Consider the following 18011-nt stretch of genomic DNA (forward strand, 5'->3'; position numbering starts at 1 on the left):
AACGATGTTCATGCTCAGCTAGTCAATTGTATGTATGGGAGTTTAGAACTCTTTTTTCTTGAACTATTTTTCTTTTATTATCAGAGGTCGATTAATGAAGAAATGATCATTATCTGTAGAAAAAAGCAGGGTCTAATATTGACAGAGATACTGTTTGGGCTGATTTATTAGTACTAGATACTTAAGATCCATATTTATAATTTGTATGCATGGCTCTCGATTATTCCGAGAAACTGAGTTATTCCCATCTGAGTTCTTATCTGGTCTAATAGCTTGCCTTAATTATAAGCTGGCTGAAACAGTTGCTGTCAATTACATGTTGCATATCCACTGTGAGATGCTGACTTGCTGCTCTGTTAATGTTTAGAAAGGTATTTGGATACAAATGTTATGGATAAAAATAGTAATTAGCACTCAACATTGATATCATCAATGATTAAAGGTACTTGAAGTGATCAAGCAATGCACTTTATCAATCCCGTACTCAAGGAAACTGGGTAAAGTCGTCAAGGATATCTTGCATTCCGATTCCTCTGTTCACAGTTCACTGTTTCGTATTGTATGTACAACAGCAGAAGCCTTAGAGGTCAGTCACATTCTTTTTCTAATTTGCAATGTTTTCTGATATTACTTTACAGAAGGATGATACCTTTTGCAGAATGATCGTGTATCATTTTTGTAGGATTTTAAATTCAGTTACTGGTATGGCAGGAACTTTATGTTAGCCGTCTTTATGAGCTTGTTGAAATTGAAGGACTAGAGACGGCTGTAGGTTTTGTGTTGGATATACTTTTTAGCATGCTGTCGGATATTTCAAAGGTATGCTCTGGAATCTTGTATATTTATAATAAGTTCCTTCACATGAGTGTGAGTAGGGATTGTATTTGAGATTGCAAATCTGTTTTATTCAAGTACAGGAATTTACTTTCTTAAGAGTAGTGTTTTCTTTTTAATTCCCTTTCCATGTATTCTACAAAATGACTGCAATAGGATGGTTCATTAACTTTATGTGGAATTCTGTCCCACTTGTCTAATGATATTCTTTTTACTGGTTTGAAATTTTAAAATAAGTTTCCTGTTATATGTTCTTGTTAATTGTTACTGTAGTTTGATGGCTATTTATTTACATAAGCCGCACAGCTTCATGTTGATGGTCAAGTGAAGCCATCTATACCATATGAATACCAAATACTTTTTCCCAGGAAACGTTGCCAGGCTTCCCAGTACTTTACCAAGCAGTGCTTTCATCTACCACAAAACCTATTCCTGTTGTTGCGGCAATGGCGTCCTTGACATCATACTACCGGAATCCTGTAAGATTAAATTTACACGTGGTTTTATATCTGAATTACATCTAGTTATATCTGAATCCTGCACTTTGCGATCTCTTAACACAACTGCTGTTTTATACTTACTGCATTTACACACCTATCATGGTTCCTCAATATGTGTATAAGCTGCAGGTCCATCCGGTCAAGTAATTATTTTTCTTATAGATTAATTATGCACTCGCATCACAACAAAATTGATCCACTCATGCTATAATAGTATAATTTCTTCTCATCAGCACAAGTAATAGTTTCTTATAGAGGGCAGCAGTAAAGATTTTGTTTATTTGCTGGACTGTCAAGCCAGACAGGTTTATGTTTAGCCTACGGATATTTCCTGAAGTATGTTTAGGAAACTACTTTTATAATGTGCCTAGCTTTGCCCGACTTAACAAATATATCTCTGCAAATCAGCAGTAACGTTTGCTGACATAAAGTTGGTGCTGTAGCAAATATACATGTTACACCTAATATGCTCTCTCCAAAAGTGTATCATGCCTCATTTTCTAACTGTGCTTAAAGTGAAGTCATATTCAAATAACTCAAATCAGCTTGGAAATTCTTTTAGGTTAAGGGCATATACACAAAATATGTCTTGATGAGTATGAACCTCTTTTATACCATTTCTATGAATGTTCTATTATTCAGGCAATTCAAGCTGGGGCTGTCAAATTGCTGTGTATGCTATTCTTTGTAGCAGATCATTCACAAGTATATACATCTGGAAATGCATGTTTCGGACTAAGTGATGACCAGGTTCATATTATAATATGAAAGCCAATTATAAATAATTTCACCATTAAATTGCATAAGCTGTTGTAGATCTAATCTTATTTTGATATTTTACTGGAGGCAGATCATTGAATTCCGAACTGGAATTGATGGCATTCTCTGTGAGCCATCACTATGTAATGAAGATCTTCTCATCACTACAATTAAGATGCTGACATCTGCTGCAAATTATCAGGTAGGACTACTTCAACATTCCATCGGCAGCTGCATACTTTTTTTAGTGCCTTTCTTCGATTAGTGCGATCATACATATATCTGAAAATTGTGAGTTAAGAGTAGTTGTGTGTTTCTTACATTGATCAATTGGGAACACATATATAGCGTCCAGATAAATTTGATCTGAAGTGGGTAACTCATGTAATTGAGTAACTTAGGAACCTAGATCTTAACCATCAGATACAAACTGAAATGAACGTACAGGTTCACTTTATATACACACTCACATAGAGAAATAAACCCTCACATAGAGAAATAAACCCTGGACACGTATTCCTTCACCTACACTCTGATACTCTCATAGTTACCTACACTCTTAACTGTATTCGTATTATTTTTGTATATCATGTAGTTATAATTACTTTTTTGAAAAAAATATCATTTTTGTGTGTTGTATATTTTCATATATATTATAATTTATATCAACATACTATATTTTTCCTTTAATTTTTTTTGCGTGTTCTGTATTTTTCTTATGTACTCTATATATTAAGTATACGTGTCCTATAAAAGTTGTATACGTGTCCTGTAATCTTTTTTTTTATATAAATATAATTTGTATGCTGTAATTTGTTTGTATGTGTTTAAAAATGCAGTATATGTGCCATTTCTTTGTATGTGTTCTGAAAAGGTGATGTCTCTTGTAATATTTTATCATTATTTTAACATTATTTAATAATTTTGAGTACAAACATAATATTACACACTTTTTTTGTGTCATTTATTTTAATGTGATGCATATTTAATTTATTTTTTTGTTTTTTAGTGTTTTATGTTTACTTTTTATAAGTCTTATGTATTTTTAGTTTTTCTACATCTCTTTATTTAATATCTAAAAAGCACAAAACGAAATGTATATAAAAAAAAATAAAGAACTAAAATATATAAATATATTTTTATTTGCATTCAATAAATATTCTTGGTGTCTTTATACTTGTTTTTCTTTTAAGTTTTTATTTCATGTTTTGTATTTTCTAGAGCTGTAAACGGGTCGAGCTGTTCGCGTCTTCACGAACAAGCTCGACTCGTTTAAAACTCGACTCAATTCGGTTCGTTATCGAGCTCCGGTTCGTTATCGAGCTGCAGTTCGAACAAGAAATTTTGTTCGTTAAGAATGTCTAGTCTAGAATTATTAGTGTTCGACTCGAGCTCGACTCGTTAAACTTGAACTCGACTCGACTCGTTAAAAATATATATATGATTTTTTAATTTTTAATGTGTAAAAATGTGGATAATGAAATGTGATTTTTATTTAATTTTTGATATTTTCCTAATCATTACTATACTATAATAAGCCAACATGGATATAATTTGTAGTCCAAAATTTTAGTTATAAATTTTGGTTTGGTACTCTCCCTCTACAACTACAAGTCTACAACAGGTGGAGGTCTATTAATCTTTACATTGTTAAGCAGTTTCAAATATTAAAAACATTCATGATAATACAATATCATATAATAATTCATAAAACAAAATTATAATGATGTTAAAAATAAAGATAAATATATAATTTTGAATATATTTTTTAACAAGAACCTTTCATTATAACTTTTTTTAACTCTAACATGTTCTATTTTCAATTCAAACACGAATCATTACGTGATCTTTTTTCATACATATGAAAATATACGAAATATGAGAAATCTAATTTAAAACTAATTGAATAATAAATTATCACATATTAATAACAGAAAAATATTTATAAATAGATAATAGATTGTAAAAGCTAAATTTTCGTGAGAAAATATAATCAGTTGGTTAATATAATTTAATTAAAATTTAATTCATTAATATTAAAATACTAATAAAATGATGTTAAAATTTTATTATAAATAATAAATTACGAACTACATAACCGCTCGTGCTTCGCACGTGTTAAAAGCTAGTATTATTAAAATAATTACTCCCTTTGTCCCCCTAATTTGTTTATAGTTTCTATTTTGGGCCGTCCTCATTTCTTTACATTACCTAAATATAACAACTTTTTAATATTATAAGTCACGTGCTTATCTTTGTCTCCACACAAATTTTGTCATGACAGGTTAATCACTCAGTTTTTGTACTTTTTATATTTAAATACTCCTATGATAAGCTGTGTTGCTGTTAAACTGAATTATTAAATATAGTGTATTGGTCTCCGTGTCCCTCTCCATGTGTAAACTACTGAGAGGGACAGAGGGAATAAATCTTAGCATCGTTGTCATTAAATTGTTAAGAAATTTTTTGAAAAAAAATATAACATCAATTTGGAACTAGACTTGTTTGAGGTAGTAGTAGTTTCATTAGCTGACCATTAAAATTTCACACTAAATATACTTTTTTATTTTATAATATTGTTGTAACATTATTAAAGTAAATAAATCATAATGTGCGGAGGGTTGGATCGTCAAAAAATATTGTGAAAAAAATAACATATCGATTCAGGATCACACAATGTTTAATATAGTAGTTTCACACTTTCACTATTTGACTATTAAATTTCACATCAAATATATTTTTTTATATTTTTGATATTTCTTAACCTCATTAAAATAAGTATATCCCAACATCTGTGCGGTCAGATCTTTTAGAAATATTTAAAAACTTTTTAAACATTAATTGAATTTTTTTTTAAAAAAATATTAAATTTTCACAAAGTACTCTTACTTGGACTCGATTTGAAGTCGACTTGAATTTGTTCACGAACAACTCGAACTCTACTCGGTTCAAACTTAACGATTAAACTCAACTCGTTAAGCAAAAACTCCAATTCAAACTTGATGAGCAAAATCTCGATCCGACTCGGTTTGTTTACAACCTTAGTATTTTCTTATTCATTTTTTTATCATATCATTTGTATTGTTTTACTATATGTTTTGCTTTCTATTTTGTTCTCTCTTTTTTTTGTCGTGAAAGTATTGATCAAGTACATAATACGTTTTGGCTTTTTTTGTTAAGTAGTTTTGTGTGCTTTATATTTGATTTTTATTTTATGTTTTTTTCTGTTCAGTATTATTTTTTTATAAGTGCTGTGTATATTTATTTATTTTATTTATTTTGTAATGTACTTTATTATTTATAAGATATTTGTAGTTCTATGAATTTTTTAGAATCTAATTTTTAGGACCGAAAAACATAATAAAAAAAAGAAATGTATATATGATAATATAAAGAAGAGAAAAGTAAAATGATAAGAATATACAAATGACATGAAAAATGAAGTTGATATGTGTTTCAAACATATCGGCTTTTATTCTATAATTCAAGTCATCTATTTATGTTATTTTTGTGCATTTTTTAATAGTTCTTCCACTAGCGAGCAAATAATATGTAGTACGTCAAAATTATATAATCCGAAGAATTATGGAACACAAAAAAATGCAACATAAATAAAAACAGAAAAACTTAAGAAAAAATTCCAGAAAATAAAATTAAAGCAACACACAATAACGAGTATGTGACAAAAAAATGCAAAATAGATAAAGAGTATGAAACACAAAATAAAACTACATGTACATATATAAAAAAGTGTACAAAAAATATATGACACAAGAAAATTATGTGATATAAAAGAACACATAACACAAAATACTGAACACAATAGAAAATTATGGAATTTATATAATAATTAAACGACAAAATAATTGTATCAGTTTGCAGTTACGTGGACCACGTGTTTAACATGAGTAGTGTTGTGCAGAAACAATTAGGGTACACCATACTATCTACATTATTATCATAGGGCTGAGCATGAGTTACTTTTACTCAGTTTAAAAAATTTACCCAACCCACCCATATATAAATATATATACACAAGAAACGTTAGAATAGAAATAGAAATCACTTATTGCAAAAGTTATATTTAGTGATTGCTCGGCTTTTTTAATTGAATAAATACATACGTAAAAGTCAACCTCCAATCATCACCACGACTATTGATTCTGGTTGTCACCAAATTTTGGCTATCCATGACAAATAGCGGCAAAGAGAGATCGAGGGAGAGGGAGAAGGAGAAGAAAGAGAAAACAGTGAGGAGAAAGGTCATGAAAGGAACGGGGTGGGGAGAGGAAGGGCGGGGAAATGGACGGGGTGGGTCGGAGTCAGTTGATAATGGTGGCGGCATAGACAAAATTTGTGGTGAGAGTGGAGCGGAGAAGTGATGATGGGGTCCGGGGAAGAAAGACGGTGAGAGGTGGGGCAGGGCCATGACGGTGTGTTTGGGGAGGGGGTTGGGCGGCGGCGGTGGCGGTGGCGTGGGTGGTAATGATAGCTAGGTTTGGTGGTTGGGGAAGATAATTACTAAATATAACTATGATAATCAATTACGTTTCTAGTTTTTATTCAATAATTGTTTATTGTTTATATTTGATCATTTGTCTATATATACATTTGGGGGGCGGGTTCTGGTGCAAGCTTATTAAGTTACAAACTTAAAATCCTTTTCCAACCTAAATTATTTCAATTGTTATTTCTGTTGGTGAAAAATGATTACTGCTATTTAAAAAAAACATATATGTGATTTTTTTTTTTATGAATAATTGATTTTTGTTTATAACAAGTGTTCAAAACATATAAATCGAATTCAGCATTGTTCGTTAAACTACATTCAACTTGTCTTGAACAAGTACATAAACTAATTTTCTAGCGGTAGGACCAAGGTAACTAAGGTAAATGTATTATATAATCAATATTTCATATTTCTATACTTTATATGGGTATTGGTGTATCTCAGAAGAATAGTTTAAACATTAATATAGTTTTTTCAACATAATGAAAAACTAATTTTCAGCACACAGATGTTGAATATTAGTTTGAACGCACAATCTATTTATGTGTTTTTTTAATTAAATGGTGATGTTTTCTCAATCATTTTTAAATGATTACTTTAATTATAACTAATGATTAACACGTAGGATTTTTTTTTTAAGTTTGTAAAAATTTGGGACTTAAAGCTTTTATTTTATCTGGTACCTACATATAGATATATATGTATGTATGCATATGTATATATGTATGTATGTATATGTATATATAGGCGAGCGATCAAATACAAATCATTCCTTAAATACAAACTAAAAATCAGTACAGTTTAGTGATATTCACTTTAGAAAATAAGGATTTGTATAGCAGAAATTGGTGAAAATGTACAGAAATGGGTGAAAACTTTCAGAATTGTCCTTAGCGTGGATTCTGGTGGAGGTGGAGATGGAGGTAGTGAACATGAAGGCGGCGGGGGTATGGAGGAGGTGGGGATGGAGATGTCTCGCTTTTGACCGCTGGCGGGGCAATTCGCGGAATTAGAAGTTTTTGCGGAAAGACTCGACGAGGGAGGAAGATGCGGTGGGGGTGGAGGTGGTGATGGCAGAGATGGAGGTGGCGGTGCGCCGGTGACGGCGGTTGTATGGCAGATGTGGGTATGGTAGAAGTAGAGTTTGAGATGATGGGAGTATGGCAGAGGTGGGGGCTGGGGAAGGAGATCGCGGAGGCGGGGGGATGGGGGGTGGCGGCAGGAGAGGAGGATGAGGAGGCAGGTGCGAAGTGGGGTTGGTGAAGGAATATTTAGTGATATTTGCTTTAGAATTAGTGATTTTACATATGGATTTTTAGTGAACAATATGTGTATCACTGTATGATTTTATATTTCTGTAGGTTTTCACCAATATCTGCTATAGTGCTATAGTGCTATATATATATATATATATATATATAGGCTAATGATCAAATAGAAACCAATTTTAAAATAAAAACTAGAAACCAATACAAGTTAGTGATATTCTCAGTACAATTTAGTGATATTCTCTTTAGGATTTAGTGATATGTGTTGCACGAATTAGTGAAAACTTAATCTCCAGATATGTTCCAGCTTAAAATCTCCAGATCTGTTCATGTTTTCAATTCAGATGGTGGTGATAGTGGTGGAGATGGTGGAGGTGAAGGTGAAGATGGAGGAAGGATGATTGTAGCGGAGGTTTGAGCGGCTTGAAGTGGGAGGTTGGAGCGTTGCCGGATTAGTGGCGGCTCCGCGTTTGAAGTTGAGTCGAGTGGAGAAAGAAGTATGAACATGGTTGAAGGAGGTTGAAGCAGCGATTAAGATGGGGATGTTGAAGATGAAGGTGTGGAGGTTGTGTTGTTAGAGAAATAATGGAGATGGAGGTGGAGGTGGAGATGGAGGTGGTGGCTATGGAGGGGGCGGGCGGCATAGAGGTGGTAGTGGTCATGAAGGAGGCGACGACGGAGGTGGTGGTAGTGGAGGTGGGTTGGTGAAGATGGAGGTGGTTTTGGTGAAGATGGAGGTGGGGATGGGGTTGTTTAAGAATTTAGTGGTATCTGCTTTAGGATTTAGTGATATTTCAGATTGGTTTTTAGTTTTTAGGATAAGGAGGTTTCTATTGGAGTAAAACTCTATATATATATATATATATATATATGCTTTCTAAATTAAAAAACTAAATGTTATGTCAAAGGCTTAATATCACTATGAGGTGGGTCCTTCTGATCCCTTCATGAGTTGGAAAAAACAATGTAAAGCTTTGGTAATCATTTATAAATTTGAGTCTGGTAGTTGTTTACAGGCTCCCGATTTCCGGTTCTAGGTATATATAGTTTTGTTATCTTTATGAATTTTAATTGAATGATACTCTTGTACAAGAATAAATCAAAAACTCTGAACGTTATGAGAAAACATGGTCCTTATATATATATATGTGTATTACTGTATGTATCTGCTTTATAAGTACAACAAATGTCTAAATCTAGCTGATATGTCACATCTAATTGAAGATTTTAGCTTCTTAATTAGAAGACTAATAAATTATTGTTCTGTCTAGTAGGAGTTTTATACTCATTCTTTACTTCAGTCTCAAAATAAGTTTTTTCAGAATAATTTTATCTGATTGCAGCCTGCTTTCTTTGCTGCTGTAATTGCTTACAAAGAAAATGTAGAATATAAAGTGACTGAGGCTAGTAATAAGAAGCAGCCGAAGGAAAAAAATCTAGTAGATGCAGTTCTGGAATATGTTGGAAGATCACATGATTTGATCAAGAGGTACACTTCCACTGATAACAACACTGTTTGGGATGCTTCTTAGGCTTTTAAATTGTTATATTTATGGTAGTCCTTGTATCATTATTAACATTCTTTTCTTGTTGAACCAGCAACCCCATTCTACTGTTTAACGTGCTAAACTTCATGAAGGCACTGTGGCGCGGGGCTGCACAGTTTGCAGATGCTTTGGAACAGTTAAAAAAATCTGAAAATTTCTGGAAACAGATTTCTGTTCCTATATTATTCGTCGAAAGTATGCAAAATATGCCATTAAAAAGCTTAAATGAAAAGGAAGCTCGAAATACCTCATATCAATACTACTGTCAGTCTGCTGTACTTGAAATAATGGCTTATGAGCTTTTTCTTCAGAAGAAAGTACTGTATGCTAGGCAACAATCTGAAGTATTGAGAGATGGGATAAACAACAATGATAGTTCTGGTAAAACAGAAGATAAGGGTGATTCTTCTTTGAAAGACATTTTGTCAACATGGTGTGGCAGTTCAGTATTAAACAACTTGATCAATTTGTATACTGCATGTCAATTTGACAATCACAAGTACGTCCATATGAAGGTGAGCCTTGTACCTCTTTCCCCGTTTTCAGATTCACTTACAATTTTTTTTTTTTTGCTTTTAATTGTGTCATTTGTGGTGTTGGGTAGATTACAGAAATTGATGATTGTCAACATGTTGGTCTAGACACTTAAAAATATCTATGATGAAAAGATGCTCTGTTAATAATGGCCTACGAGTTGAGGCGCATGGCTAACTTTTTTATAAGACTGCAAAGTTGGCACCATAAATATACCATCTAAAAGTTCCAATTAACTACAGGGCTTTCTTTAAACATGCTAACAAAATTATGTACAGTAAACTTGCATATTACTAGGTATGTGTATCCAGCAGGGAAAAACTTTTGGTCGTTGATTATACAGTGTACACTGTACATGGTCTTTTCTTGTTCCAGGAACTGTTGCAAATTCAGAGCTCATCAACCTGTTTTAAAAACCTATAAGTCTCCTTACTGCTGTTCTGTGGTGCATAATGTAGCACATAAAGTTATCTTGTAAATTTTCTCAGAAAGACGGTATATTTATTTCTAGCTTTCATCCATACTACATGACTCTTGTTCCTGAACTGTTTTGGTTACATTAAAAGTTGAACTTTGTTAGATAGCGAAACTGTTAGATGCATAATTGATTATTTTTTTTTACCATAATTTACTAAGTATGCTTGAATCTGTATGTCTCCTGTAGATAATGTGCATAAGCTTTGGGAGATTCATATTAACATCTACATTTACTTTATTATAATTGTTATGTACTCAGAAGACTAATATTATGTTGAAAGGGGAATGTGTAGCGGTGCTTCCTAATATATCTAATGTATGTACAAATTAAGCAAGATTTTGATCCAAAAATGATGCAGTTATGAATGCCTGTTATTAGATCATGTAAATTATTATTATATCGTATCATAATATTAGACTATGAAGAACAGATTCATTCTTGATTTTACATACTAAAAATTTACTCAATGGCCATTGTTTATGTACTTCTCAGATTGCTGCTGGTTTATTTTCGGTACATGTGATGGAGAAATTATTAAGTGGCGATGCTGGAACTTTGTGTGTATTTATAATCGAGAAGCTTAATACTTTAACAAAAAAGGTAAGGTTCTCTCTTATATTCATCATAATTTATTAGAAATTTGGAATGATTTAATACCTGTAAATGATTGTCATAGTTCACTGCTATGTTTGTTTGCAAGGACTATAGTCCCTTCCCAATTCGTAATTTGTGCTCATTTAATTCCATTAGGTCCCTTGAAATATTTGGGTTTATTAGATTTCATCACTTTCTAGTTTATTCTGGGGGATTATGTTTGCTGTATCTTTACATGGTATTATAATCTCACTTCAATTATTTCTTTCTCTGGCTAATTAAATTCAGTGCATTATATTAATTTGCAGCTATGTGACCTGCCTGCATTTTCTAATCTCCTCTCTCAGTACACACAGCGCGGTTACAGGTAACATGAAAAACAGTCTATATTTCTAACAGAATCTTCATTTACGAGGAAGAAAGCATGGAGGTCATGAATCTCATTGTCTTTACTGTTTAAGCATGTGGTTTCTCAGCAGAAGCATTTTTTAAACTATTTAACATATCAGTTATTTGTCTTTCTGAATTTTCATTGTGGAAAATGTTGGCGTACAGATTTATTTATGCACCTTCATAATTATTTTTTGTCTTTTTAAAAATGTTAGTGTACAGATATATTTACGTTTAAGTAGCAGAATTTCTTTTGGATAGTTGTCTAACTTCACTGTTTCCCGATTAAAAGCGTGAACTCTATTGTTAATCAACACATTAAAAATTTTGTGGTACTCTGCTTTACTCTGCATTATTGCTTTCTGCTACCTAATAAAAATATTCAAGTCGCGTTTTCCATTTGAAATTGTTTTGTGAATTGATGTTGCAGCTTCTTATTCACCAAATACTAAGGGGTCATTTGTTTACAGCTGAATGTGGCTGAATAAATATGAACGGGATGATTCAGTCTGTTTGTTATATCTTTTAGTTAGCTAATGCGACATAATGATTCTAAATAGTTGCTGACCGAGTAATGCAGAATTTGAAGGCTGCAGCGCTCAGACAACACATACAACATACTTCTATAATTACACCGCTTTTAGACGCTTTCATCTTCTTTTTCTAATCTGTACAAGGTACCTAAATATGATCAAAAACATACACAATTCTAAGAGAACATGTTCATGAAATATCACCTTTACTTTTAAATATATTAAATTAATTTTGATTTTGTTATCGCACTGATATAGATGTCCCTGTAATATTATATTTATTGATTAATTTATATCATAGGTAGTTTAAAGCAGTTTTTATATTTAAAATATTATATTAAATAACAATTTTATTACAAGTCAAAAATAAAAATTAATATCATTCAGATATTTTCAAATATATTCTTATCAAATAAGATTATTCATTCAGCGTTCAGATAAATAATTCATTAAGATCATTCAGATATTTTAATCATTCATTAATTTTATATTCAGATTTGCCAATTGACCCCTAAGTCTAGTTTCTGAATTCTTCCGAGAATTGGAATTAATGTCCTCTGTTTTTCTGCTACTCTTCATTTCGATATGAATATATGAATTAATGAAACACCACTCTTTCTTAATAAATGGAGGCACTACTGTACAACAGTTTAAGTTTTTAAAGCGCCTGTTTTGACTTTTGAATGCCACGTCTACAGTATGCACATATTTAGTGAACACTAATTTGCATATGCTGGTTCATGGCCTGTTATAAGATTCGATCTTCAATTATAATTTTACATTTTATGTTTTTGAACAGATGGGCTCTTCTGATATGATATATAACTTATCACATAGTAATCTTATCAATTTATATTTGGTTTTAGTGAAGGAAAGGAGCTGACCAAATTAATACTCAGCGATCTGTATTACCATATACAAGGAGAGCTTGAAGGTCGTGCCATTGATCATAGATCAATTAAGGAACTTTCCCAGTGTCTAACAGAATTCGACTTCCTTCAAGTGTATCACAATAATTATGAAATGGACTTTTCGGCTCCTGCAAAGAATGTTTGCTTGTTCGACTGGAGTCATTTGCAAAAAGATTTAGGATTACGTACATGGGAATTTTCGCAGTGGAAAGCATCAAAAGAAGTTGCAGAAACAATGTTGCTTCACTTGCAAGATGTGAATTGCATGCTGATGCTTGCATATTCAAAGCACGCAGCGTTGGAAGCTTTGATAACCATTATATCTCTATATCATGATGATGTGAGTAATTAAGTCTCTACGTTATATTCCTAGTGCTGATCTATTAAGAATTACTAGCTTATGTTTTAGTACTAGTTTTATGATTTCGATAGGGACTGTCATTGTTAATATGATTAAATGTGTCGATTACATTGGATCCATATTAGATATGTCTAGTAAAGGCTAGAAGAATATTGGATTCTCGAGGGTTTGGATTTGCTACTTGTCTAGTATTGGAAAATAATAGTATAATCCCCCCTCCTTCCCTCCTCTGTGTGCGTCTTCTTAGGTGGTTTGGAGGATATTAGAAAATCTAAGACATGTAAGCAGAAAGTTGTTAATAATTATTATCATCACCAAATTTTGGGGCGGTTTCTTAGCTTGATATATTACGGTGCCTAACTTAAGTTTGCATCTAAGCTGTCAGCTGAAAAGATATATTACTATAGCTAACTTAAAAGTTTGTATTTATGCAGTCAGCTGAAAAGAAGACACTACATCAATGGAAGATACCGGAAAGACTGATTATATCCTCTGTCAAACATGTATGCCAGTGCACTCATGACACTATAGCATCATTGACTCGTGTAACTGACTATACTGAAGATATTATTGGTTTCTTTGTTGCTCAAACAGAATTACTTATTCATCTTCTTAGATGCTTGGAAAAAAAACTCCCTCTCCCTATATGTACAATTGTCATGAAATCCTCAGGTTCTGGCCTTAAAACATTGAGTGACTTGGGTTTATCGACTGCTGGTGTGAGAGAAGGAATAAAGGCTTTACTTCAATTGCTTCTTCTGTCAGTGGAGTTAAGTTGTGCAAGTTCACAATTATTTGAAGCGACTGAGATGGAAACTGTGGAGTCTTATGCTGATGCGTCTACTGCGAGTTTGAGTCTATTGCCCACTATCTGCAGTTTTATGGAACCTACAGATCATTGTACACTGTCACTAACCACAATTGACCTAATACTGAGAAGTTTTTTGACACCTACAACATGGTTTCCTGTAATTCAGGAACATCTGCAGTTGCAGCGTGTGATGCATAAGCTTCAAGATATTAATTCATCTGCAACAATTCCTGTGATATTAAATTTCTGTCTGACACTGGCACGTGTGCGGGGAGGTGCTGAGATGCTTCTTAATTCTGGTTTTTTGGCAGCTATACGAGTTTTGTTTGCTGATGCCACCAATGATAATGGTCTCTGTTTAATGCAAAATGATAAAAGTCTCTCAAGCTTCTTTAATAAAGTGGAGAAGCCTCAGCACATTTGGGGACTTGGCTTGGCTGTGATCACAGCAGTTATTCATTCTGTAGGATTCAGCTTTTCCTGCAGGAATCTTGTAGACTATGTCATGGATTACTTTCTGCTTCAAAAATCTTTTATGATTTGTCATTATCTCAGTGCACCTGCTGCTCCATTAGATCTTCACGACAAGAAAAGAGCCCATGCTCAGAAGGCACAAACTAGTTTAAGTGCCCTTCAGGAGACGGAACATACTCTTTTACTCATCTGTGTGTTATCGAAATATAGAAGCTCATGGATTAAGGTCACAAAAGAAATTGACTCACCATTGAGGGAGAAATGCATCCATTTATTAGCTTTTATTTGTCGAGGAACTCAATGCCTGAAAGATTTTAGCAGGGTTCTACCTCTCTTGTGTTATCCTGTACTTAAGGAGGAGTTTGAATGGTACAAACGGCCATCATTTGTGCATAGCAAAAATGGCTGGTTTTCTCTCATGCCTCTATGTTGTGGTCTAGATCCTAGATTTTCTGATGTCTCATCTCGACCTGCACCGTCAGTTAAGGAAAGAGCAACTGACAACACTGGCGTGGCTCCAACATTTTTTTCTGATTCTGCAGCTTTACAGATCTATCGAATTGCGTTTCTACTTTTGAAATTCTTTTGTATAGAAGCTGAATGTGCTGCTAAAAGGGCCGAAGAAGTTGGATTTGTTGATGTTGCTCATTTTCCCGAGCTTCCAGTGCCTGATATTTTACATGGCTTGCAAGTAAGACACTATTGCTTCTCTTGTTTTGCATCGCTTTAAATAAGGGTATCATAATTTTTTATATTTGCATTTTGTCAATACTTTTAAATTTTTTTGGTGCATGACAAATAAAGATATAAATGTAAAGTAATTGTTCGGAGAATATTTCGTTGGTTTTAAATTTGTTCGAGAAAGTGCACACACCGAATCTCATTTCACCTATTCTTATATGCAGGATCAAGGGATTGCTATTGTCCAGGAGTTGTGTGAAGCCAGAAAAACGCAACAAGTTCCTTCTGAACTACAATCTATCTGCATTCTACTGCTACAAATAACTGAAATGGCATTGTACTTGGAATTCTGTGTATCACAAGTATGTGGAATAAGACCTGTTTTGGGACGAGTAGAAGATTTCTCCAAAGAAATTAGATTGTTCATCAAAGGTATCTTTATTTTCTTGCTCATCCCAATTGTAGACTGTGTAGGCTGTCTTTAATATTCTTAACATATATTTTCTTGCTCATACCAATTGTAGACTATCTTTATTATACTTAACAAATGCGTTGAAAGGTCCTACTTTTGATTGCCACGTGCATTATATTTATAAATATCTTTTGTTTTTGCAGCGACTGAGGGACAGGAATTTCTGAAGGAGTCTGTAAAGTCTTTGAAACAAATAATATCATTTGTATATCCCAACTTGCTCCATTGAATGTTCGTGTGAGATGAATCTAAGATTTTGCTACCTTGTCACAGGGTCATATGTAAATGATCTAAATATCATATACAAACTCCCAAAATGATACCTCTGTGGCATGAGTATCTTGTTGGTAATATGTTCATAATTAACATGCAACTTCAGTCCTGTTCGTATTCACTATGTGCTGTCATGTTGGCCATTCATTAATTTCATTTAACTGAATCAGCTTTCTAAGAGCATCTCCAACGGCGTTGGTTATAATCGTTGGCTAAATGGGACCTATAAGACATTAGGTAAAATTTTCTGAACCTATAATACATTTTGCTTGAATGATATTGGCTATATTGGTTGGTTATAATTTAAAAATAGTATGTTATTAATATTTTAGATTGTTAAAATAGAATATATCACTTACAGACCTGTAGAGGTTCGACAAATTTAGCTATCCATGGCTAAAATTATAGACAACAACTGGGGATGGTTGGAGTTTAGTTTTTGAAACTGTTGGCTAAAATTTTGTATTTTTAGTATGCCAACTCATCTTTTAGCTAAGGGGTTTCAATGGTTGGAGATGCTTTAACCTTGCCTATTGGTAGTTGTATCAGTCTATTATCCCTCTGGACTTATTTTTGTGATGTTAAGTATTTCTAAAAAAGTATATAAAATATTTATGTATTTTTTTTAAAGAAAATTAATGACTTATATTTGCGGTCAAGGAATATTTAATTCTAAAAATTATTATGAAAATGTGAATTTTTTCCAAAATAAGCCTCATTATTATTTAAACATCCGGACAAACATGTCGGATTTTTCTTTTGGTCACATATAGACAGAAGATTAAGTTTTATTCTCATTTAAGGGTTTAGCTATATACTAGCCTTAAACCCGTGCAAAGTACGGGCGATTATATAATTTTAAAATGATTATTAATTATTATATAATAGTAATATATATTAATGATAATAAATATAATTTTTTTATTTTTTAACCAATTATAATAAATTATATTTAAAAGAATAATGGTGGAGTTTTTATCTTATAGTATATCAAACTGTTTAGAGATGTAAGACTATGAGAACTTTATGTGTAGCAGACTTTTAGTTATAAAGTGAACCACCAAACCAACATTGACCAAATCAAAATTTTGTATGACGACAAATTATAACCATGTTGACTTATTATAGTGTGAGTGTCTGTATGTGTGTGTGTGTGTATATATATATATATATATATATATATATATATATATAGTATAGATTCTGCAATATATTTAAACTGAAGACCGTAGTTTTTGGTAACAGTATTTGTCTGAAATTGATTTTTTATTGATGATAATCTATTTAAGATTTAGAGTTCTGCAGCGGAATCTTAGTGGTTCTAAGGTTCTATTTTATGGATAAGTTCTCTCTTGAACGCGATTATATATATCAATTGGAAATCTATCAATAAACGTGTAAAAGATACTCCCTCCGTCCCCTTGAGTAGTATAAATTGGGGGACGGGGACGCGGCAGGGACTTTAATGCTCTTGTAAAGTGTAGTTGTGTAATTTATTTTTAATTTTTTTTTTCTGAATTAAAATTTGAATGTTATATTTTTATTCAGAAAAAGAAAATCTCAAAAATAAGTTACGAAACTATATTTTATAAGAGCATTGAAATGCGTGTCGAGCAGTTGAAAAGAAACGTATACAATTAAATGGGACAGAAGGAGTAATAGATTGTAAATATTCAATATTATGTAATTTTTTTTAGTGAAGCGAAGATAAAAGCAATCAATGAATGAAAGATTAATTACGACTATCACTGCAAATCAATTATTAATGATTATTTGCTCATCAGAAAAAGTAATCAATGCTAATAGTAGGGCTGCACATGGGCTGGGTTGGGCCGGTTTCGGCCATTCAAGCGACCCAACCCATTTAGTACGGGTTAGAAAAATTTAACCCATCAATCATAAAAAGAATTAGAAACCCAACCCTACTAATTGTATGACGGGTTGGGTTGGTTAGGGTAGGGTTGATCGGGTTGAAAAATTTGCAAGATAAGCATAATCCAAAATATGTTTTGCACCATTTTGTTGTATACAATTAGCAATAACATAGGACACTGCACCGATACAAAATATCAGGTGCTTTT

General features: G+C 32.6%; 1 protein-coding gene across 3 annotated transcripts in view; it reads left to right on the forward strand.

Moving 5' to 3' along the window:
* LOC108227529 (uncharacterized) overlaps positions 1 to 16051 on the forward strand; it is a 29676-nt gene extending 13625 nt beyond the window's left edge. Inside the window, exons 20-32 of one of the 3 annotated variants that reach the window (XM_017402721.2) lie at positions 443 to 586; positions 712 to 819; positions 1203 to 1313; positions 1977 to 2084; positions 2185 to 2295; positions 9215 to 9360; positions 9471 to 9933; positions 10923 to 11030; positions 11333 to 11391; positions 12814 to 13198; positions 13654 to 15195; positions 15410 to 15617; positions 15801 to 16051. In XM_017402721.2, the coding sequence (XP_017258210.1) occupies positions 443 to 586; positions 712 to 819; positions 1203 to 1313; positions 1977 to 2084; positions 2185 to 2295; positions 9215 to 9360; positions 9471 to 9933; positions 10923 to 11030; positions 11333 to 11391; positions 12814 to 13198; positions 13654 to 15195; positions 15410 to 15617; positions 15801 to 15886 (3579 nt within the window). In that variant the 3' untranslated portion in view covers positions 15887 to 16051. Of the gene's footprint in view, positions 1 to 442; positions 587 to 711; positions 820 to 1202; positions 1314 to 1976; positions 2085 to 2184; positions 2296 to 9214; positions 9361 to 9470; positions 9934 to 10922; positions 11031 to 11332; positions 11392 to 12813; positions 13199 to 13653; positions 15196 to 15409; positions 15618 to 15800 lie in introns of those variants that run through there. The other 2 variants (XM_064079000.1, XM_017402722.2) reach the window with 2 other exon arrangements.
* Positions 16052 to 18011: the final 1960 nt, after the last annotated feature.

This window comes from Daucus carota, chromosome 6, assembly GCF_001625215.2.
Source record: "Daucus carota subsp. sativus chromosome 6, DH1 v3.0, whole genome shotgun sequence".
Taxonomy (NCBI): Eukaryota; Viridiplantae; Streptophyta; class Magnoliopsida; order Apiales; family Apiaceae; genus Daucus; species Daucus carota.